This window comes from Ochotona princeps, chromosome 2 (assembly GCF_030435755.1).
Source record: "Ochotona princeps isolate mOchPri1 chromosome 2, mOchPri1.hap1, whole genome shotgun sequence".
NCBI lineage: Eukaryota > Metazoa > Chordata > Mammalia > Lagomorpha > Ochotonidae > Ochotona > Ochotona princeps.
In genome coordinates, this window is record NC_080833.1 from 15,540,664 (window position 1) to 15,563,917 (window position 23,254).

Consider the following 23,254-nt stretch of genomic DNA (forward strand, 5'->3'; position numbering starts at 1 on the left):
GGGAATATTGCTAACAATAGCAACTGAACACAAACACACAACTTCCAGCAGGTGTGCATCCAGGGAGACCAGGAGATGCACATCTCAGACCATGGGATAGGTGTGCCCCAGGGCAGGAGTGTGAAGGGAACCAGAATTCAGGACCCTTGGTAAGGGTAAGGATGGTTTTTCTCCTTTGGATGTTGAGATGTAGAAATCCACGCAGTACAGGTTTACTGGTAGAAATGTATCTGTGGCTGTTCTTTAGAGCTCATCTCTTTCCTCATGAGGACACGCCACGTGGCACTGGTCCTGCTCTGCTTTCATTGTGATGTTCTGCAGCTTCTGCCCCTTAAAGGTAGCATTAGTTTCTCCACTCATTATGTAACCTCTACTCCACACTTCCTCTTGTGTGCTGTAGCCAGCCCAGTTTCCATGAGGGGTGGCGGCTTATTTGGTGCCTCTCTGATGCCAGGTGCTGTGCCACCCGCCCATGTGCTGTGCCACCCGCCCATGTGCGTGCAGTATCTGCCACACACCTGCTGTGTGTGCCTCCTCTGGAGCCAGGGTGGTGTTCACCTTCTGTGCATGTCTCTCTGACTTGTCACTTTTGCCTGTTGAAACTGTCGTTCACTTGGAACTACCAGCGCTCGCCCTTTCCCTGCCACTCTGTAATTAGTCTGACTTTTCTCTCCTCTTCCTTTTTCTTCTCATCTCTTGAAGATCCAGTCCTTTTAAGAATTTTGTTTTGGTCATTCCAAAGTTGAGTCAACTTTCTTACCAACTGCTAATGGACAGGATCCTGTTTTATATATTTCACTTGGCACACACACAGAACCTAGAATGCACAGAGTAAGTGAAGGGCAATTGACCCATAAATGATTACTGCTCGCCATCTGTGTATTGCCGGCTGAAGACTTACAGGAAAGTAAGTACAGTAAATTGGGGAATAAGCAGGTCTGGTTCCCTGAGGGACCAAGAGCCCGATACCCTCTAATAGTGGCAACAGAGGCCTCGCCTTGTCTGGGAACTTGTTAGCAGTTATGGATTGCAGAACATCTATTTATTTAATTAGGCAAAGTATAATTAAATCGAGACTGAATCTTAAGTGTTGCCTTCCTGTTCATTAAAGGGATTCCATGTTTCCTGCAAGCTAAGTTATCACTTGGGCTTTTCCTGTTTTGATTTTTGGTAACTTGGAGACGGTTCAAACTTTATGGAATTTTTTTTTTGGAAGTGGACAGAATAAAAATTTAAATAAATAAATATCCTTTGTGCTCCTTTCAGAAAGCTGGCCTAGTTTCTGCTTTGTGTTGAATTCCCATTTGTGTTTTGGGTCATTATGCAGCACTTGGTTCAGCCGATTAAGTTTCTTCTTTTTCAGTGTCTTTATTCTGTATCAGTATAGTCTTTTCTTGAGGCTTTAATATTGTTCCTTTGAGGAACATCCATCTTCCTGGTACTCTTTTGTTGCTTAAACGTTCTTCCCATGAGACCTTGGAGAGTTTTTCAGGCCTGGCAATTTTACTTAGTGCTTGATAACATAATTTAGGCTGTCTCCCATATGAATCTGTAGGGCTTAAAGATGCCAACCTCTGGAAAACACACTGTGACCCTATGACATCTGCTGCTGTGTTTTCTCCATCTACCTTCTCTGCAAAGGGAGTCAGGCAGAAACAGTCAGTAGGTGTTAGAGGTTTTCCATCGCAGCTGGAAGATCAGCAAGCTGTAGTTTATAGTCTTTCCGGTATGCTTCACTGGCCCCCAAACCACGCGTGCATCCCTCAGGTTTCTGTTTGTTTATTTAATAACACAACGGTACCGGAAAGTGGTCCGTGAAGGTTATATAGTTATGTTTATTTACAGACACACACACACATATAAGCCGTGAAGTCAGATGGCTGTTTCAAAACTGTTTAATGAGGATGATTTCACAGCCTCTCTTAGTGACAACAATAACTGCTAACACATAGTGCTTACCACGTGCTTGGCACTCGAAGCATAAGCACACCCACACACTGATAAGCAACATACAGCTGGCTTGAACAGGAGGGTTCGGCTGTCTCTTTATTGTGATTGCTAGTACACTTGGATTTATTTCTACTGCCTTAATTTGTTTTTTGCTTGCTGCCGTTTTCTTGCCTTCGTTTTTCCCTTTTCCCACTTACTGCTGGATTAGTCTTCTAATCTTAATTTTCTGCATCTTGTTTGAACTTATTTATTTAGCTTTTCCCTTATACTCTCCAAAAACACACATCACTGAAAAGCCTAAACCTATTTTTTTTTGTTGTTGTTGTCCTCTTGACTTTTAGAATCCTCTAACTCTGGTCTCCCTTCTCTCACCTTTCATTTTGTGTAGGCCGCAGTGCCAGACTACCTGATTTTGAACTCCATTCTGACAACACACGCCACTTGACTCTGGGTAGTTATGCAGCCTCTCTGTGCTACAATTTTCTTATCTGAAAAAGAGGATGATAAGAGCATCAGCTTTACAAGTTGTTGAAGGGATTAAACAAGTTAAACATACGCAGAACACTTAACTAGGGTTCCTGGCACATGGAAAGCACTCAACTGTGGTGGCCACTATGATGGCCACTGTTCTCCCTTGTTTTTAATCTCCCTTCTCATATGCATTTTTAAAGTCTGTGCCATCTTAGCTGGACTGATATATTTAGCAGTTTTTTCGTGAAGATGTAATTAACCAGCAGTGCAGTATTCTATTTGAAGAGCTTTGACAAATACCTACTCTCATAACTACCACCCCAAATAATGTACCAAAATATTTCCATTCTCCTAGGTGATCCAGGTATCTCTGTTTGATTCTGCTCCAAAAACACCCCATCACTCTTAAAGCTGTTGTCAAATTTTTATCACAATTGATTTTTTTTTTTTTGGAGGACTGTGTTTCTTAGTTTTGTCTGTATTCCCAGTAAATTGGATCATATGGTATTTTTGCTTTTTGTCTGATTTCTTTGATAATGACATTTATGTGATTCATCCATGTTGTTGCCTGTATGGTAATCCATTCTTTGTTATAGAAATTGCTAACCAGTTCCTCAAAGCGTTAGATAATTTTACACTCTACCAATGATGTTTGAGAGTTCTTAGACAACATTTGATGTTGTCAGTCCAATTTAAAACCATTTTAGTGAGTTTGATGTTTAGCAGTTTGTTTGCTTGCTATTTACAAGTTTTTCCTTACATAGTATGCTTTCTGGTTCAGTTTTCTTATGATGTCTTTCAATAACACTGAGTTCTCTGAATCTCAGTCTCAGAAGATAGTGGCTGATTCACCCTAGTGTTTGAAAACTGTATTTCCTCTAACATCTATTACTACTAACAGGACATTTGTATCAGTCTAATTGTCATTCTCTTATTATTACATTTGATCTGGGTTTGTTCGTGTGTGTGTGTGTTTTCTGTTGGTGTTCTGATGACTCGTCTGTTTTCACTTATAGGAAATCCTCACACGATGTGGCTTCCACTTGCTTCCAGCACGTTCTTTGTTATCTGCAGCTGGAATGCTGCTTCCACGCGTGCTTCACCTCTCTCTTCAGGTCCCAATGTCTCTCCTATTTTCTGTTTTTAACTCACTGCTACCTTCTGAGCACTTTTCTTAGATTTTTCTCCTAATCACTGATTTACTAGTTGTTTCTACTCTAGTTAATTCATTAATAGATGCCTTTCAGTAATTTTTTTGTCCTAGAAGCGCTTTTCTACATCTACCTATCTTTTCCTACTTTTGCCTTTATTATGACTTCTACTCATTTTGCCTGTTTATTAAAACAAAGCATGACTAATGTATAGCATATTATAGCATTCTATAATTCTGTAATTTTTATCATTCTCATTCCTTGGAGGTGCTGTTTCCCCATCTTCCACGTGGAATGTCTTTTGTCAGTAAAAATGTCATGACTCATTTTGGTATGTGATTTTTTAGGTCTGTCTTTTCATAAGGGAGGCTCAGAGAACCTCCTCTCCAGCGTTTGTTTATCTGCACAGGGCCCTGTACATTGTCTCTTCCTGTCACCCCTAACTCCTGGTCACATCCCCACTCCCTTTATGTTCAGCCAGTCTATTGTATTTGGTAACTCACTCCTCTCAGTGATGTGCATAGCCTGATCTAATACCTAGTTTGGGTTTTTCTATGTGTTTATCCTTACATGAATGTCGTACACTAGCATTTGTCTCGGTTCTTATTTTTTCTGCTCAGTACTCGGTCTCTAGGATCTGTCTGTCCACTTTCATGTTGAGCAGCAAGCTGTCCCTCCCATCTGATGCGCTGTGTTCACAGTGTGCAGCCTGCACATGGACTTACTCATTCTTCTGGGAAAGAACATACGCATTGCCTCTCATCTCCCTGCTGCTACAAACAACCCCCCAGTGATCTTCCTGTCCCTATTTCTTTACGGGTCTACAGGAGCATTTTTACAGAAGGATGATTCTTGCATCGCAGGACACAGTTGCCCTGCAGAACTCTGTATTACCAACTTACTTTTGCAGAAGAGCCATGTGAATTTATATACCCATCAAGTGATGTCCTAGATTCAAATCCTGATGCTACTACCCATTACTCTGAGACCCTGGAGAAATTCATCACCCTCTCTGGGCCTTAGCTTCCCAGGTGGTAAACAGGGTGGTAACAGGGTCTGCTTTATCCACTTGTTAGAGGATCAAGTGCGTTATTTCTGTGTGTAAAGCATCTGGAACACTTCCTGAGTTTGCCTCCAATAGATGGGGCTGGTGCCGTGGTGTAGCAAGTTCAGCCGAAGCCTGGGACGCCAGCATTCCATATGGGCACCAGGATAAGATCTGGTTGTTCCACTTATGATTCACTTCCCTGCTAATGCAACTGGGAAAGAAGTAGAAGATGGTCCAAGTGTTTGGGTCTCTGCACCCATATGGGAGACCCAGAAGAGGCTCCAGGCTCTTGGCTTAAGCTTGGCACAGCTCCTGCCATTACAGCCATTTGAGGAGTAATCAGTGGATGGAATATCTCATTCTCAATCTCTCCCTCTCGCTCTGTAACCCTGTCTTTCAAATAGATGCTAGCTGCTATTGCTATTACAACTGTTGTTACTACCACCTACCGAATTTGTTTCTTTCCTCTTAGAATTGTAGGAATTGTTGTGTATTTTACATGGTAATTCTCAGTGCCTCTAACCCTTGAAAATGCCATCTCCCATTTCTGCTTTTTGTCCAATTATCTATGGAATTCTTTGACAGAAAGTATCAGATTTACGTAGTCTAATTCATTGTACCACTTCCCCCCTTTATGGCATTAATAAATCTTTGCCTGCGCCTGCTCCACATGTTCCCTTGGCAGTTCCTACCTTTAGCATTTGTGGATGTCCTTTTCTTGCTCATGTTTTTTGTAATGGAGAGATTTCTTTTCTTTCTCTCTTTTTTTTTTTTAAGATTTATTTAGTTTCATTGGAAAGACAGATTTACAGAGAGTAGGAATGACAGAGAGACCTTCTGTCTGCTGATTCACTCCCCAAGTGGCTGCAACAGCTGGAACAGAGGCTGTTCAAAGCCAGGAGCCAGGAGCTTCTTCTGGTGCAGGGTCCCAAGGCTTTGGGCCGTCCTCCACTGCTTTCCCAGGCCACAAGCAGGGAGCTGGATGGGAAGTGGAGCAGCCTAGATACGAACCGGTGCCCATAAGGGATCCTAGCGCATGCAAGATAAGGACTTTATTCACTAGGCTACCACGCCAGGCCTATGAAGGCAGAATTATTTTTGTATTTTTCTTATTCCTCAAGTGAATCTCTGCACTTTGGGTGCTGGATGTATTGTGAGTTTTTGTTTGTTCGTTTGGTTTTGTTTGTTTGCTTGTTTTTGTTTTATTGTTGTGCCAGACTCCTTCTTGTGTTAATTTCTCAGCTTGGAATCCTTGTCTGATGAAGAATGTAAACATCTGGGCCAGCATCCTGGTGCAGCAGGTGAAGCTGCTGCTGGTGATGCTGGCATCACAGTGAGCACAGCTTCAAGTGGCAGCTGTTCCACTTCTAATCCAGCTCGGTGCTAACTGCTTGGTGAAGCAGTAGTTGATGGCCCAGGTGTTTGGACCACTGCCATCCACCTGGAAAACCCACCCAGAAGACCCTAATGGCTTTGACCTGGCCGTTGTGGCCGTCTGAAGAGCAAACCAGCAGATGGAAGATCTCTTTCTTCCTCTCTATTCCCTCCACCCACCCCACCATCCATGTAACTCTGCCTTTCAAATAAGTAAATCTTTAAAATCTATGTATAAAAATGTATCCTGTACCTCTGTGTGGCCTGGGTCAGCCTACATGTTAGAATTTTTGTGGATGTGTTTTTTCTTCTTCATGCTCTAGACAGTGAGCAACAACTGTGCCAGGGAGGAGGAAGTTTACAGACTACATAGAAAGGAGGAATAGGTGTGCGGGGCTCCCGGGACTCGGATCTAACTTCCCCACCTTCTGCCTGTCAGAGCTCCATTGCCCGCCTGCTTGCGAGTGTGAATGCGTCCTCCTTTAAGCCCAGTGTCTGTGTAGGCATCTAAAGCCTCTGTGGACCACCACAGTCTCAGCTGCCAGTTACTGTGCTGGCTTTGATATTGGCGTCGCTTTCATTGCAGGTGCCTGGAGAGTTCCCTTTTTCAAATTTTTTTTTTTTTTTTTTTTTTAGAGCTTGGCTATGTGTTTTAAAAGCTTTCTTTCTTTCTTTTCTTTTCTTTTTTTTTTTTTTTTTTTTGGCGTTTTATCCAGAATTTCTGCATGTTTGAGGTGGAAGATAAGACTTGTTTGCATCAGCTCAGTGTGCCATTTTGCTAAAAGTCTGTTCTTTAATTAGTATTCCTATTAACCACAGCAGATTTTCAACTTTCAACCTTGGCGACTGAGATCCATTTTGTAGCCCTTGACCGCCCTTGAATGTTTCCGGCCTTACTGCTCAAGCTAATAACCATGTTTTCAGTACCATATGCACGGGTAAGCCACAATTGGTTCGGTTTTTAACCCTTTTCAACTGCAGATTCTGTTCAGTTTATTCTGTTCTCTCTTCTAATTTAGTTGCTGAAAAATATCAAATAGCTCTGACCACAAATTGCTGTAGCTGCTGCTTAGAACATGTCCCTCTGGCTCTTGGTGGGAGTTATTTTTTTTTTAACCTGATGCAAAACATGGATGCACTCCCTGGAAAAGTGACCATCAAGCAAAATTTGGTGCTGTGAAAATATAACCCCATCTCTTATTTATTATTAATAAAAAAGAGATGCAATGTACCTGCAGGTAGGTTTGTTGGCTCACTGATCCGTAAGGTCTGTGTCTGTGACCCGAACTCACACTGTGTTCACAGAATTGGTGAGCAGGACCAGTGATGGGTTAGGGGTCTGGGGAAGGGGGAGGCGGCTTGTTTTACTTGTTCACTTGAATGCCCATTTAGTAGTTTATGCTTCCTGTAAGTTGCAAGCTGAATTTCTCTTTTAATTTTTATTAAAATGTTAAATATTAAAATTTCGGTCACCTGATCATTAAAAGATAGCTCCTACCTTTGCTTATTTTAAGTCTTAGGAAAATTGTTTTCTTTCCCTAAATACAAAGAGATAAAAATTTCAATCCCACTCCTGCTTTTACTGTGGGTCCAGTGGGTGACCTAGCTCCTGGTATTATTTTATCTGTTTTAACATGTATGTATACAATTTGATAATGCTGATATTAAAACAAACTACCCAGCAGGCTGAATGTTCTCAAAGATCCTCTTTAAGCCAGCTCAAAATGGTACATTACTTCATGAGTGCCCATCCATGTGGACATTTTGAGGTGCTCAGGATTGGAAAATGTAGATGTAGTTTAGGAAATATTGTATGTTAACTGCTGAGCTTCGTTTGTTGGAGTAGTTTAGGTACGCAGGAACATGATGGGAAGCAGAGTTCCTCTGTGGTCTGCGTTCTCCACACCACGTGCAGCCTCCCCCGCTGGTGTTTTCTACAACTCATCTATCTATCTATCTATCTATCTATCTATCTATCTATCTATCTTGGAAAGACAGATTTACAGAGAGGAGAAACAGAGAGAAAGGTCTTCTGTCTGCTGCATCACTCCCCAGGTGGCCACAATGGCCAGAACTGAATCAGTCTGACGCCAGGATCTAGGAGCTTCCTTTAGGTCCCCCACACAGGTGCACAGCCCCAGGGCGTTAGGCCGTCCTCCACTACTTTCCCAGGCTACAAGCAGGGAACTGGAAGGGAATTGGAGCAGCCTGGATACAGACCGGCCCATACAGGATCCTAGCGTATGCAAGGCAAGGATTTTAACCACTAGGCTATCACGCCAGGCCCATTTGGTACATTTTTAAATCGATGGGTTTATACTGACACATCATTTTTACCCAAAGTCCGTAGGCTACGTGGGGGTTCACTGTTGGTGTGTGTCTTTAGGTTTTGACAGGAGTCTCATGGGCTGTATCCACCATTATAGATTCATGCAGAATAAGTCCATGCCTAATAATCCTCTGCTCTGTCTTTTCCCTCCTTGTCTACCCCCAACATTGTGTCACACACATTATGTAGCCTTTTCAGACTGGCTTCTGTCACTTAGTAATGTGCATTTATTTTATCTGTTCACCTACTTCTTCATTGCTTCCAAATTATGGAAGTTGTGAGCAAGCTACTGTGCAAAATCATGGGCAGAGTTTTGTGTACCGTGAGTCTTCAGTTCCTTTAAGTAATTACAGGAAGTGTGATTGCCAGGTTGTATGGGAGGAGCATGCTTTCTTTTGTAATAAACTGTCTTCCGAAGTATAATGAAGTTTTTTGCATTCTCACCTGCTGGCACTGGCATGTCAGCTGGTGCTCTGTGTTGCTCTGTCCTGGCCAGCATTTGGAGTCGCTGTTGTTTTCAGTTTTGACTGTCCTAGGAGGTGTGTCATGGTGTCTTGTTGCTTTGATTTGCTGTTCCCTAATGATCCACAGTGTTGCACAGCTCTTCCTATGTGCCCTTTTGCCATCTGTGTCTCTTCTTTGGTTCATGTCTGTTCATGTCTTTTTCAGATTTTTAAAATCAGGTTGTTCATTTTCTTATTGTTGAGCTATAAGAGTTCTTTGTATATTTTGAAACAGTCATTGATCAGCTGTAACTTTTGTAAATATTTTCTTCTCATCTGTGGTTTGTATTCTCATTTTCTTGATTGCCTATTACAGAAGCTTTTTTAAATTATTATTACTCTAATGAAGTTTGGCTTATCAGTTATTTCTTTCATGGATTATGCCTTTGCTGTTGTACCTGAAGAATTGTCCTCACACTTAACATCGGCTAGGCTTTCTCCTATGTTATCTTCTAGGTGTTTATAGTCTTACAGTTTTACATTTAAGTCGCTAGGTTTATTGAGTTAAGTTTTGTTTTTTGTAATTTTTTTTTACTCAAAAGTCAGAATTACAGAAAAAAGGGACACAGAGAGAAATCTTCTTTTGCTGGTTCATTCTGCAAATGGCAGCCATGGCCAGAGCTGGACCATCCTGAAGCTGGAAGCCAGCTTCCCATGTGGATACACGCACCCAAGGACCTGGGCCGTCTTCAACTGCTTTCCCAAGCTGTTGGCAGAAAGCTGGATCAGAAACAGGAACCAGCTCCCATTTGGGATGCTAACACTGCAGGCAGAGGATTATCTTTCTATGCCACCATGCCAGCCCCATTGAGTTCATTTTTGTGAATCTGTGTCTAGTTTTATATTTTTGTGTATGTGTTACTGTTTAGTTCCAACATTATTTGTGTAATAGACCACTTATGCTCCTTTGTCAAGGATTGGTTGACTTGGGTTTGGCATCATGATACAGTGGGCTAAGCTGTTACCTGTATTACCAGCTTCTTTTATCAGAGTACTGGTTCAAGTCCCAGCTGCTCCGCTTCTAATCCAGCTCCCTGCTAATGCACCAAGGAATATGGCAGAAGATGGTCCACGTGCTTTGGCCCCTGCCACCCACATGGGAGACCTGCGTGAAGTTTTTGGTTTCTGATGTCTACCTGACATAGTCCCTGACCCCTGGAGTAAGCCTGGAGAAAGGTCTCCCATCCGCTGGCTCATTCCCCAAATGGCTGCAACATTTGGAGCTGAGCCAGTCTGAAGCCAGGAACCAGGAGCTTCTTCCACGTCTCTCATGCGGGTGAAGAGTCCCAAGGCTTTGGACCATCCTCGACTGCTTTCCCAGGCTACAGCAAGAGGCTGGACATAAAGTAGAGCAGCCAGGGTATGAACTGGTGCCCATTTGGGATCCCAGTGCATGCAAGGCGAGGATTTAGCCACTGAGCCATCGTGTTGGACCTCCCTGAAGTAAGTCTTAAAATCACATCCTGTCAGCCCTCCAACTTTGTTCTTCAGTATTATCTTAGTTCTTTTGGGTATTTGACCTTATCATATGCTGTAAAATCAATTTGTTGATAGCCATAGAATTTACTGAGATTGTGTTGAATCCATAAATCAAGTTGTGGAGAACTAATGTCTTGGCAATATTTTCTATTCAAGAACATGGAATGTCTATTTGGCTCTTGGATTTATTTCATCAGAGTGTTTCAGTTTTTGTCATATAGATTTTTGGTCATATTTTGTCAGGTCTTACCTAACTATTTTAGGAGTGTTTTTAAACTTCAAGTTTGATTTATTCATTGCTACAAACAGGAAAGCAGTTGAATTTTGTGTATTAACTTTGTATTCTGTAACCTTGCTATAATTGCTTATTAATTCTAGGAGGAGATTTTATTTTTGCTTCCTTTTATTTTAGACAGTTTTCTCAGATTTCCCATGTAGACCATCATGTCATCTGCAAACAAAGATTTACATATCTCTTCCTACATTATATACCTTTTATTTCCTATATGCAAAGACTTCCAGACAATACTGAAAAGCAGCTATGTGAAAAAATGTCCTTGCTGTGATCTTGGTCTTAGTGAGAAAACTGAATTTCTTGCCATTAAGTATGCTGTCAGCTGTGGGTCTTTTGAAGGTGTTCTTTATCAAGTTGAAGAAGTTCTCTTCTATTTTCTAATTTATAGAGAAGTCTTTAGCATGAATGGACATGGGATTTTTGTCGGTGCTTTATTTCCAATAATGGTGTTCTTGATTGCTAGAATTTCTTCCTTTTTTTTTAAGTGGGTAAGACTATTATTTCCACATTGGTTTTTTTTCATGTGTCTGGGGTAAAGTAACTTCTTTCTTTTTCTTTTTCTTTTTTTTTTTTAAGAATTTTTTTTTTTTTTTATTGGAAAGTCAGATATACAGAGAGAAGGAGAGACAGAGAGAAAGGTCTTCCATCTGATGGTTCACTCCCCAAGTGGCTGCAGTGGCCAGAGCTGAGCCAATCCGAAGCCAGGAGCCTCTTCTGGGTCTCCCATTCTGGGGCAGGGTACCAAGGCTTTGAGCCATCCTCGACTGCTTTCCCAAGCCTCAGACAGGAAGCTGGATGGGAAGCAGGGCTGTTGGGTCATGAACAGGGGCCCAAATGGGATCCCTGCGCGTTCAAGAAGGCTACCGTGCCAGGCCCTGTAACTTCTGTATAGATATGGATAAGTGATAGATTTCAAATGTGTATCTCACATAGGACTGTCCTGCTTTAAGCCCTTCAGCAACTTCAATGACTCCTCCCTCCCTTGGGCAAAATCCCCGCCCCTGAACTGACCTGTGCCCATTTCCTGTGACCACAATCCCTTGCTGCTTCTCCAGATTTGTCTCTGGGACAAATCACTATGGCTGCTTTGTATTCTGGTTTCTCTGAACTCTGTGTAATCACACTTCCTAGCATCACACCCCAACACCCAAAGGGTGTTTGCTCAGTCTGTGGCCCTCGAGCAGGCTTGCCTGACCAGCATGGCTTTCTTTCCTAGCCCTTTTGCCTCACCATTGCTGGCCCCTCTTTTCAGATGCAGGCTAGCTATTGTGCTCCTCCGCAAAACTCTAACTTCTGGATTCTTCCATTCCCCAAATGGGTTTCTGTGTGTAAATTTCTATCATTACTTTTCCCTCCAGTTATTCATCACATCAGCTAGCCAATAGTACTCCTGTTGATTATTGCAGAATATTAAGCACTGGGTCACAGCATGTGAAAAAATTCTTCTGAATGGAGGCAACATTTTATGACAGGAGATTGATAAAGTAAAGAACAATTAAAAATATAGCATATGTCAGGGCCCAGCAAGGTAGCCTAGTGGCTAAAGCCTCACCTTGCATGCCCAGGATACCATATGGTCACCGGTTCTAATCTTGGCAGCCCCGCTTCCCATCCAGCTCCCTGCTTGTGGCCTGGGAAAGCAGTTGAGAATGGCCTTGGGACCCTACACTCACGTGGGTGACCCGGAAGAAGCGCCTGGCTCCTAGCTTCAGATCAGCTCAGCTCTGACCATTGGGGCCACTTGGGGAATGAACCAGCAGACAGAAGATCTTCCAATATGTCTCTCCTACTCTCTGTATAACTGACTTTCCAATAAAAAAATAAAATTAATAAATATTTTTAAAAATAGTGTGTGTCAGTTGGTGACTGGTGCTATAATTTAAAGAAACAATTTGGAAGTTGGGAGTGGGATGTTCTGAAGTTAGAGAGGAGGTTGCAGTTTATGATCAGGAAAGGCATTACTGACTGTAGCATGGGCTTTGGACAGAGACCTGGTGGGAGTGAGCAAGGAAGCACAACACATTGGGGAAGGGAGGTATTCCAAAAAGCCAATGGAGGGTTGGGCATTTGGCGCATTAATTCAGTCCCCTGTGTTCCATATCCGAATGCCCCAGGTCAGCCCTTGGCCCTGCTGTTTGACTCCAGCTTCCTGCAGTGCGGATCCTAGGAGGCCACGGGAATGACTCAGGTTGTCTGGCTCCTGGCTTTGGTCCTCGAGCTGTTGTGAGCATTTGGGGACATAAACCAGTGGATAGGAACTTACATTTTCTCTCCCTCATTCCTTCACAAACATTCCTTCATAATTTTTTTTAATAAATATACATTCACACATATATGTAATACAGAAAATCCAAATATAATGCATAATTAATAAGTTGCCCCAAATCATAACTTGTTCATATCTAGCATTGAGCATGTCAAATTCCTTTTCTTCTCTCTTTATAAACTTTACTTTTGACACTTTTTACATATTGGATTAGGGTGCGAAGGGTCAATGGCTAGATGAAAGTGAGTGTGACCATTGTTTTGACATCCTCTTTTTTCCTCCCTGTATCTTGGGGGAAGGGAGAGATAAGGCGAGAAGCCACACCCACCCTCCCAACCATCCCAGGGCCCGATGTGGGGTATGTTCCTAGGGCACTGCTCAAGTGGTTTTGATAGTTCAACAGTTCTGTATTGCTGCCAATCTTGCCCCTCCAGTCACAAAGAAATAAAAAGTTTTTAAAGTGGGAAAATGCATATTGTGTGAAAGTTGCACTAATTTCAAAAAATCTTTGCACCAAAATCAATTTTTATTTTCATTTTTCTTTGAACTTTTGTAAGTACTCTCATATAAGAGGCAACTCAGGGGCTGCAATGAGCTTAGAATGCTACAAGATCAACGGGGGAGGTGCTTGTCACAGAGTGGGCAGGGCCAGGCCAGCAAGATGGGGGTCTCGGGCTAAAGACAGCCAGAGCAGGAAGGACGTGGTAGGCTGCGGTCAGAGCCTCAGCTAGTACTCTTAAGACCAGCTTTTATGCAAAGTGACAAGATTTGGCCGTGTTCAGGATAGACTGAAGTGAGGGCAAGTCAGGAGTATCCCAGGGAAGGGCCAGAGCTAGGAGACCAGGGGGGAGACTCGCGAGTGGATTTGGGTGACTTTTTTTTAGGTACAGCCAATAGAATATGGAAAGGGTTGGATTTAAGCTATGAGAAGAAAAAATGTCACAAGTGACTTCTGGATTTTTAGTCTGAACATAATTGTGAAGTGCTAAGACATAATTGTGAAGTGCAGAAAACAGTAGGAGAGTCTAGATGGATGTCTTACGTTTCCGAAACCTATTGGTTTCCCAGTTGGAGGTGGTGCAGATAGATGGGGTTCAGAGGAGAGGGCCACGGGGCAGTCCCTGACAGCCTTCAGCACTGGGTGGTATTTCTAAGTGATGGGATCAGATGAGGCAGATGACACAAGGTGGATGACTGGAGCATTATAAGCTGTAGAGGCCAAAGTCATTTAATTAAAAAAAACAAAGACACTGAGGAAACCTCGGGAAGGTGGGGCTGGTGAGCACAGGAGCACCCAGGCGTGGTGGCCGTTTCAGTGGTCAGTGATATGGACAGGCTGTGTAAGCTGAGGACATTAGTGTAAGTCTCTGTGTGTGCGTTTGTCTCCTCCATCGGGCTGAGAGCTCCTGGGGGCCAGGACTGGTGTGTGGCGTGTGGCTGCCACCTTGCAGCCACTCTACTTAATGGCTGTTGTCCCTCAGGTGCTTCCTCTTCTCTGTGTGGACTTGAGTCTCATGGATAAGATGGGGAGGAAAGAGTGATGGTTCCCAAGTCATTGGGGACAAAGCACTGAACATGGTCCCTTCCAGGTAAACATGGGATGATGACTATTGCTTTAGGAGACCTGGCACACCGCCCCTCCCTTTTGAGCAACATTTGTTGAATGAAGAAGTGAATCGCCTTTGACTGCCTAGTATTTTGTTTAATTTTAGATGATGTTTACATAGTTGATCAGGGTGGGAAGAATTTCTGCCTAGCATTTTATTCAGTGTGTTCCTTGTGAAGTTGTAACATGGTGGTGTGACTTTCCCCAGGGCAGCTCCTCCTGTAAACTCTGGCTGAAAGGAAGGGAGAAGTTCTAGGGGCCAGGCCGACACCATGGAGCTCCCCAACTACAGCCGGCAGTTGCTGCAGCAGCTCTACACACTGTGCAAAGAGCAGCGGTTCTGTGACTGCACCATTTCCATTGGTGCCATCTACTTCAGGGCTCACAAGCTCGTCCTGGCGGCTGCCAGCCTCCTGTTCAAAACCCTGCTGGACAGCACAGATACCATCTCCATCGACGCAAGCGTGGTGAGCCCCGAGGAGTTTGCCCTCTTACTGGAGATGATGTACACTGGCAAACTGCCTGTGGGCAAGCACAACTTCTCCAAAATCATCTCGTTAGCCGACAGCCTCCAGATGTTTGATGTGGCCGTGAGTTGTAAAAATCTTCTGACCAGCCTTGTAAGCTGCTCTGTCCAGGGTCAGGTGGTGAGAGATGTCTCTCCGTCAGCCTCTGAGCCGTCCAGGAAGGGATCGGAGAAGCCTCAGGTAGAAGTTCCTTCCTCAGAAAGTGCTGCGGAAGCTCCTCCGCTGGAAGTTTCTGCCACCCCAGTGGCCCCTGTGAAAGCTGAGGCAGAAGAAGCAGCACCAGCAGCTCCTCAGGGGACAAGCATGGACCCTGCCAGAGTTCAGGAGGTTGAGGGCGATGCTGGAACCCCATCGGAGCCTCCTGCAACAGCTGAAGTTTGTTCCCCAACTCTTAGTGTACAGAGCTCCAGTGTAGCAGAGCGGGTGAGCACAGAACCAGGTAATGCTATTTTAATTGTTGTTTTGTGAACTGCCAGTTACTAGACTGCATGAGCTTTGTTAATTTTTGTTTCATTATGAATTTACCCAAGACTTCTATTAGGTAGGAAACCAAGATCCAGTGCAGTACCTTACTGAGGCAATCTTTAAAGTTTCTGTTTTCCACAGTTGAGGGGTGAAAGGTGAACTACCTTGCACGTAAGCAGTATCGAAATGACTGCTTATTCTCCATTATTTGAACCAGGCTGAGGAGGCCATGGAGCAGGGAGCTGGGAGAGGTGCTGCTGTGTGTGGCCCAAGGGTCCTCCGACAGCTTCAATGTTCTAGCTTCGAGTACTGTGACTGATTTATTTTATTTTCTTCATTCAGAGTGTAAGAGGAAGCATTGTCAGCTGGATTTCCTTCTAGAAAATCAAAGTGTCTTCTCAGATGCACTCTTGGCTACTCAGGATGTTTTGAAAAAACTAGAAGAATGTTCAGAAATTAAAGGCCTGCAGAAGGAGGTAGGCACCTCTGAGATTTGTTTGGTTGCTGATCTTGTGTTCCTAGGATATTATTTTTAATTTGTGGGGCAGAAATAGGGAAGTGCACAGCATGCCTAAAGGGTGTTTTAAGCTTTAAATTTTTGGCAGCCCTAAAGGGCAATCTTGCAAATGTAGAAGGCAGAATACTTGCAAAATGAAGTGCTAGGACACAAAGGTCCCCGGTCTGGAGCTCCACAATCTGCAGTGCTGTGAAAGCTGTGCCTTGCTCGGCAGCCTGTGGGCACCTTGCAGAGCCATTTTGGTTTGCATTTTCACATTGGTTTGCCCAAGCAGTAAAGCTTATACAGATAGCCCAGGGTCCAGAAAACTTCAAAATTTGAAATTATGCTATTCCTAGGCATTCCAGATAAGGATTATTCAACTCATGCAGATCCCAGTTTATAACTAGTTTTGATCTAGGATTCTTGTCTGATCATACCATTGTTTCATGATTAGTCAAGAATAACAGAGGGCAGAAAATAGCCATGGCTAACCCCAAGCAGAGTTCTAAACTATAAAAGCAAAACAGCAGATATTCAAAACATGTACCAGAAGGATTTTGTGTAAATGTAACAATAAATTACATTCCATGTCTAGGAATATCATTGCCATTTTGGGGGCATAAAACTGATAATGTTTATTGATCTTACTCTGCTGAGCTTGGTGTATGTTTAATCTCATTTGATCTTCGTAAAATCATTGAAGTGGTACTATTTTTTAGTCCTGTTTTATGGATGAGAGAACAATTTCCAAGAAGTGATTTAGCAGCAGGTATTTAGTCCAGTGGTTAAGATCCCTTATCCCACATTGGAGTCCCTGGATTTAATTCCCGGTTTCTAATCCCAGCTTCCTGTTAATGTGTGCCCTGGGAGGCAGTGGTGAGGGCTCAAGCAATTGGATTCCAGCCATCCACAGGGAAGACCCAGATGGCATTCCTGGCTTTAGCCCCTGCTCACCCCTGGCTTTGCGGGCATTTAGACAAGTGAACCAGCAAATGTGTACCCTCTCTTTATGTCTCTTGTCTCTATCTTCTTGCCTCTCAGAAAGGAACAAAAAAAAACAGAACATGATGGGACTTGGCAGTTAACGCGGGCTGATCTCCTAAGACTCAGAATCAGAGTTCAAATCTAAGCATCTGCCTTGAGAGCTGTTCCCTTCCACTAAGTTGTTCTGCATAGTGACAGGGCAGAAATGGCCCGTGGGACAGAAAGGCTTAGGATAGGTCCATCTGAGAAAAAACTGCCACATGGTTATCATGCTGTGTTCTTGGCTGACCTTTCAGTTTTCAATGACTTGTTGAGACACAGCTTATCTCCTTACTACCTGGTTCCTCACCCTTAACCCTGCAAGCTCTGCCTCCACAGCCACTTTCTGCTGCACCTGATTCTCTTCTCTGCCAGCCTTGCTCCCTTTTGACAGGCTGCAACACAGTGAGGAACTCTGTTCAGCAGGCTTGCTCATCTCGTGGGGGTGGGTGGTATGGCAGGGTCTTCTCCTGTTGTGATAACTATATTAGTTACTATTAATCCAAGCCATAATTTTATGATGTTTAAGTGTTTTCCTGATGTATGGCAAGTTGTTTTACTTTTTTTAAAAAAATTCAAGGTCTTGAGGCAGGTGTTGTAGCACAGCAGATTAAGCCACCAATTGAGACAACCATGTATCATGTCAGAGGGCTAATTCAAGTGCCAACTGTTCTGCTTCCTGTCCAGCTTAGTGCTTCAGTTCCTGGCTCCTGCCTTTGGCCTGGCCCAGTCCCTGCTATTGTAGGCACTGATGGAGTGAATCAGCAGATGAAAGATATATTCTCTCTCTCTCTCTCTCTCTCTCTCTCTCTCTCTCTCTCTCTCTCTCTTTCTCTCACACACACACACACTTTCTCACTGTCTGTCACTCTGCCTCTCAAATAAATCTTTTTTAAAAATGAAAAGCAAATTCAAGATCTAGTGTTTCTTTTCACCATGTTAGTCAGCAGTTTACTAGAAGTTGTTTTCTTGGGTGATAATTTAACAAGCCTGACCCTGATGACCTTTGGGAGGTTTCAAGTCATAAATCCTTACAATTCTTTATGCCTGCTATGCTGAAGGATATAACAATTGTATATATATATATATATATTGCACGTGCTTGTCCTTTTAACTGTTCAGTCCATCATTTTTGTCTTTTGTTGTTGCCATACCTCTGTCTCTGCATTTTCTCTTTTTCCCTTTGGCTGCAGAGGAGCAATGTTATCTCCTAGATCAGTAAAATCAAATTATCATCATCTCTACACTCACTCAAACTGTGTCTTTCATATTTTTTTTTTAAACACTGGTACCTAGAAGTGCCTGACATATAGCTGGTGCTCAAAAAATGTCTGTCACACATGGGCTCATTCAATATTTCTTTCCTTTTGTCGTAGTTCTTCTTCTAATCTTCTGATGGCAATAACATTAATAGTACTTTCAAAGACCAGTATTCACTGTTGGTAATCATTATAGGCTTACCCTGTTTCTTCCTCCGTTTTAGAGGTCAGAATAAGAGCCCTACAGACCACTTGGTGGCTGTGTTTAAAATTGATTCTGTCAGAGTCCATAATAAATCTTTCAACTCTGGAAAGAAAAAAGGAAAAGATGCTTTAAGGACATGAGATGAAATCAAATATGGAGTTGGGGAAATGCCACTCTGCACTCAGGCAGTCCACTTCCCTCGTATGCCTTCTTTCAGACAGCTGCATAGCAATGTGCTTGCCTTGTAAGACTTGGGCTGCCGTGAAGCAAGGCCTGCAAGGCCTGAGAAGTTGTGAAATACACCCTGGAACCACCTGCACAGTCCAGGAGGGAGACATGTGCCTCACCCGAGGAGCTCTTCATGCCCTTTAGTAACACGCTCTTCCTTCCACTTTCCACTTAACCATTCTCCCACTGATCTTTATGTCAGTATGGACTATACTAGTTTATATTTTCTAGAATTTTTACATAGATGTGGTCATATCTTATATCCTTTTTGTCTGGCTTCTCTAATTCAGCGTAATCAATTTGCGATCCATCCATGCTGTTGTGTGTTCTTTCATGTCTTGTTATTACTGGTTAGTGTTCCACTGTGCAGACTACAGCTTCTTTACTGAGTGGCTACCATTTACTGGTGTTGTAACCTTGAGCAACTTAGTCTTTACAGACCTGACTTCAAAATCTATTAAGCGGGCTGTTACTACCTACATCTCAGAATCATTGTGAATTAATTACAATTATTTATGAACCTGCATGATGGCATAGCAAGTTAAGCTGTGACTTGCACACTGGCATCCTTAATCAGAGCACCAAGTCAAGTCCTAGCTGCTCTGTATCCAGCCTAACTCCCTTCTAATGTGCCTGGGAAAGCGGTTGAAGATGGCACCAGTGTTTGGAACCCCTGCTACTCACATGGCTCCTGGCTTTGATCTGGACTAGTGTTAGCCCTCAAGGCCAGTTGGGGAGTGAACCAGCAGATGGAAGACTTCTGTGTCTCTCCATCTCTATCATGTGCCTTTAAATAAATAAATCTTTATTTAAAAAAAGATTATATAGAGAGCACTCACAGTAAAATGCCAGTTACACAGTAGGAGTTCAATAAGTAGCAACTACTCTACTTCTGGACCTAATATACCTCAAAATGCTCCCTTTCCCCTAAAGCCTTGTGACATCCTGAAGCTGCACTTCAAATGGGTACCGCTGTCCACTTGGCAGCAGCTCTGCAGACTGCAGGGTAGTGACGGGTCCAACACTCAGTGCGTCTGTAACACAGTGGTGCAACAATGTAAGAGTTACCTAGTGTATGGGTTAAGTGTGTGTTTCCATGGCCTCATTTTCAGACTCCAGTCCTTACCTTGTGGTAGAGTTTGGAAATCTAAATCTTTAACAAATTCCCCTGGGTTGCTCTTGTGGTATTTGCAGACCACATTTTGAGAAGCAGTACCGGAAAGCACAGTGGCTTAATAGGAACTCTGGGTGTATGTCTGCTGTACCTCTTCATGTTGTGGGAGGCCACGAAATATACATTTTCCCCACATATTGCTTACCCTCAACTTGCCAGATATTTCCTGAGCAACTGCTTTGCACCAGGAAAATAAATTTAAGACTCAGACTCTATCCTTACAATGTCTTAATGGCCAGGACGCCCTGCCTCACTTACAGTTAATTTAGGGGATGATTACACAGGGGTTATCAAAATGATGAGAGCGTTAAGGACTTTGCACTTGGAATGACCTAATTCTAGGTTTCAGTACGATTTTAAAGGTTGTTCCGAGCTTTTTGTTTTGCTGTTTTCCACGGTTGGCTCCCAGAGAGCTTTGAATGATTTTGTTGTTAGTAGTGGCAGTATGTTGTTGTTATTAGGGTCATTAGCAGAACATAACTTGTGATTCATTAAAGACTACCTCCCAGGGCGTACATCATTTTGAAGCTTGTGAAGGCTCGAAGTGATGAGGGACTGTGGCTGAGGCGGACCAAACAACTGGTTTCTTTTCTGAAAAATATTCTGGGGCAAGGTGGTGGTGGCCAGGCTTGAGTTTAGGAAGGATGTCATGAACTAGTGTCATGATTATTCTATTTTCTGAGCTGAATGATGAAAGGTGGCAAAGCCATTCCCTGTGGTGAATGCGGCAGCCTGCAAAGAGGCTGCGCTGCCTGGGGATCACCAGCCCAAAGCCAGCGCTGGTGAGGGAGAGGGCTCCTGGGGGCTCGAGGGGAGATACCTTCTGTCTTGCCCTGCTCGTTAGGAAGAGCAAACACTGACCTCAGAGGCTTTCTGTCTAAGCCAAGTAAAAAAGTGATGTAAAGCCAGTCTCGGACTCTTCTTCAGCTTCAATTGTCTGTCTTCTTTATTCCTGGCCATGTCCCTGCTTTTAATGAATTGTAAAGCAAAGTGGATCTTGGACTAGAATAAAGAGATAACTTTTGCTACTATTGATTTCTGTGCTGTTGGATTCACTTTTCACCTAAAGTTCTAGAAAGACTCCCAGAGCTGAAGACCTAGTGGTATTTTTTTCCTCCTTCAACTTCATTTCAAAAGCAAACTAGTGTCTTCTAAGTAATCTGGTATTTTCAACCTTGTCACTGCTTTGGGTATTTGTCAAATATTACAGGCTTGTGTTTTAAGGGCTGTGTTCACTGGCAGTGTTGAGTAACCCTCCTCGGACTGAGTTAATGGAACTCATTGTACAAGTCTGTTGGGGTGAAAATGAGTTATGGTTTTTCCCATCCTCGTCTATGACAGTTATTAAGTATGAAGACACACAGCCGTAGGTAGAAGGACCAGTGTTTTATGGCCAAGGGATTCCATTCAGTTAGATAAGCAATTGTTAGGTACCTACTCTGTCCCAATCTCCATAACTAATCTTTGACACTAAAAACAATGAAACAGATTACCTAGATAATTCCCCATATTCAGAGCCATGTTGATTCTAGGAAGTACAAAAGAGTACAGCCTAAAGGGATTTGATTCCACTCCAAATCCGAGAGCTAGGACTGGGTGAGAGCTAGGACTAGGTGAAAGAGGTTTCAGGTCTAGGGTGTGCAGTGTGCACTGTTTATCAGACTACTCTACATTGGCCCTGTTACCTTAGGCAAGTCACTTCACCTCTCTGATATTCAGCTGAACAGTAGTGTGTAAGACTTTATAAACGCCTCCTGGAAGCAGGAGGTGGAGGAAAGCAGATGGTTCCAGTGCAGTGTCTGGGGCGGAGCTGAGTGACCATGGTGGGATGCCCAAGCCAACAGAACATACTTAAACAGCTCCCAGGGAGGTAAATTCAAGTAAAAGACTAGAGTTAGGAGAAAGATTAAGTGGGTTTTTTTGTAAGCCATATATCTATATTTAAATATCTTTACCCATGTAATTACTCATAAATACTTTATGTGACCATGCATTAACTTGAATTTATGAAAGTACCTTTAAACCCAGAGAATCAAAGGATTTTGAAATGTATGCTTAAAGAACTTGGCCTGTTTGGCAGAACTCCATTTTGGTTCAGCTCCTGCAATTCTGGTGCAGGTTCAAGCATGATGCCTTTCTGTTTAGGCAGAGATACTATTTCACAAAAGAGCTTACTCCATTATGGAGCCCAGTCGGAGGGGGTACAGTAAAGGAATATAACTCCAACACTGGTTCTGGTGTGGGTCCTCAGAAGGTTCTAGAAGGAAGAGTGGCGAACAGAGCTGTGCAGGCAGCTGGCTGCTCCTTCCTGGCCCTTTCATCAGCCCACCCTTGCTTCTCTTCCCAGATGGTCACCCTCACGTCACTGCTGTGCAGTGAAGTTAACAAATGTTTTAATTTCACTGCTGAGTAGTTCCGCAGAAGGGATAATAAGAAACACATCAGATGCCACCATTGATGAAAGCAGCTCTTCCCCACTGGTTCAAATAATAATGCCAGACAAATTGGATATGGAGAGAGGTGGGCTTAGGATACTCTGAGAACTTCAAGTGAAAAAGAAAAGCAGGCTAGGATGGGTTGAGATAGCTATATGCTATAAAGGTTCAGGTGCACAGGTGGACACGAAGGAAAGGGGAAACAGAGAAACACGTTTACCTTAGTCAGCAGTAGTTGTGAATGGGTTTGCATTAGTGGTCTGTTATTGTGGGATGAATTATTCTGAAAATTAGCATCTTAGCACAGTACCTTTATTACCCCAGGGTTCTGCGAGTCAGGGTAAAACTGACCTAGAGCCCCTCCCAGGGGTGCTCTCCAGGAAGGCAGCAGCACTCGCAAGACTCTTGTCCCTGTTCACACTGATGGCTGCTGCCTGGAGACACACTTCTCTGCCATGGGGCCCTCTCTCAGTCGGCTGCTCGCTTTGCCAAGAGCACAGACAGAGAGGCAGAAGATCACCTGCACAGAGAACATGCATGACGGAAGTCATGGTCACCTAACCTCAAAAGTGGCGTCCTTGGGTTGGTGTGTTAGAGTGGATTAAGTCCCTGCCTGTGATGCTGGCATCCTGCTTCGGTGCCATTTCAAGTTCCTGCTGCTCTACTTCCAATCCAGCTCCCTGTTAATGCACCTGGGAAAGAAAAAAAAACGGCCCAGGTGTTTGAGCCGCTGTCACCTATGCAGGACACCCAGTGGAGTTTCAGGCTCCTGGCTCCAGCCTGACCCAGCTCCAGCACTGTAGCCACTTGGGGAATAAATTAACAGGTGAAAGATCTCTCTATGACTATCCTCTTTATCTATGACTGTTTCAAATAGATAAAATAAATATTTTAAAAATAAAGTGACATCCTGTTACTGTTGCAGTTCTGAGGCACCAGGAGTCAGCTTGCAGGCTGCTCTCTTGGC

General features: G+C 43.4%; 1 protein-coding gene across 2 annotated transcripts in view; it reads left to right on the forward strand.

The window, feature by feature from the left end:
- The window catches only part of ZBTB40 (zinc finger and BTB domain containing 40), an 87,608-nt gene that overhangs the window by 34,517 nt on the left and 29,837 nt on the right, over positions 1-23,254 (forward strand). For both annotated transcript variants that reach the window (XM_004592279.2, XM_036494470.2), the window contains exons 2-3: positions 14,681-15,438; positions 15,807-15,940. In XM_004592279.2, coding sequence (XP_004592336.2) covers positions 14,745-15,438; positions 15,807-15,940 — 828 coding nt within the window. In that variant the 5' untranslated portion in view covers positions 14,681-14,744. The remainder of the gene's footprint in view (positions 1-14,680; positions 15,439-15,806; positions 15,941-23,254) is intronic.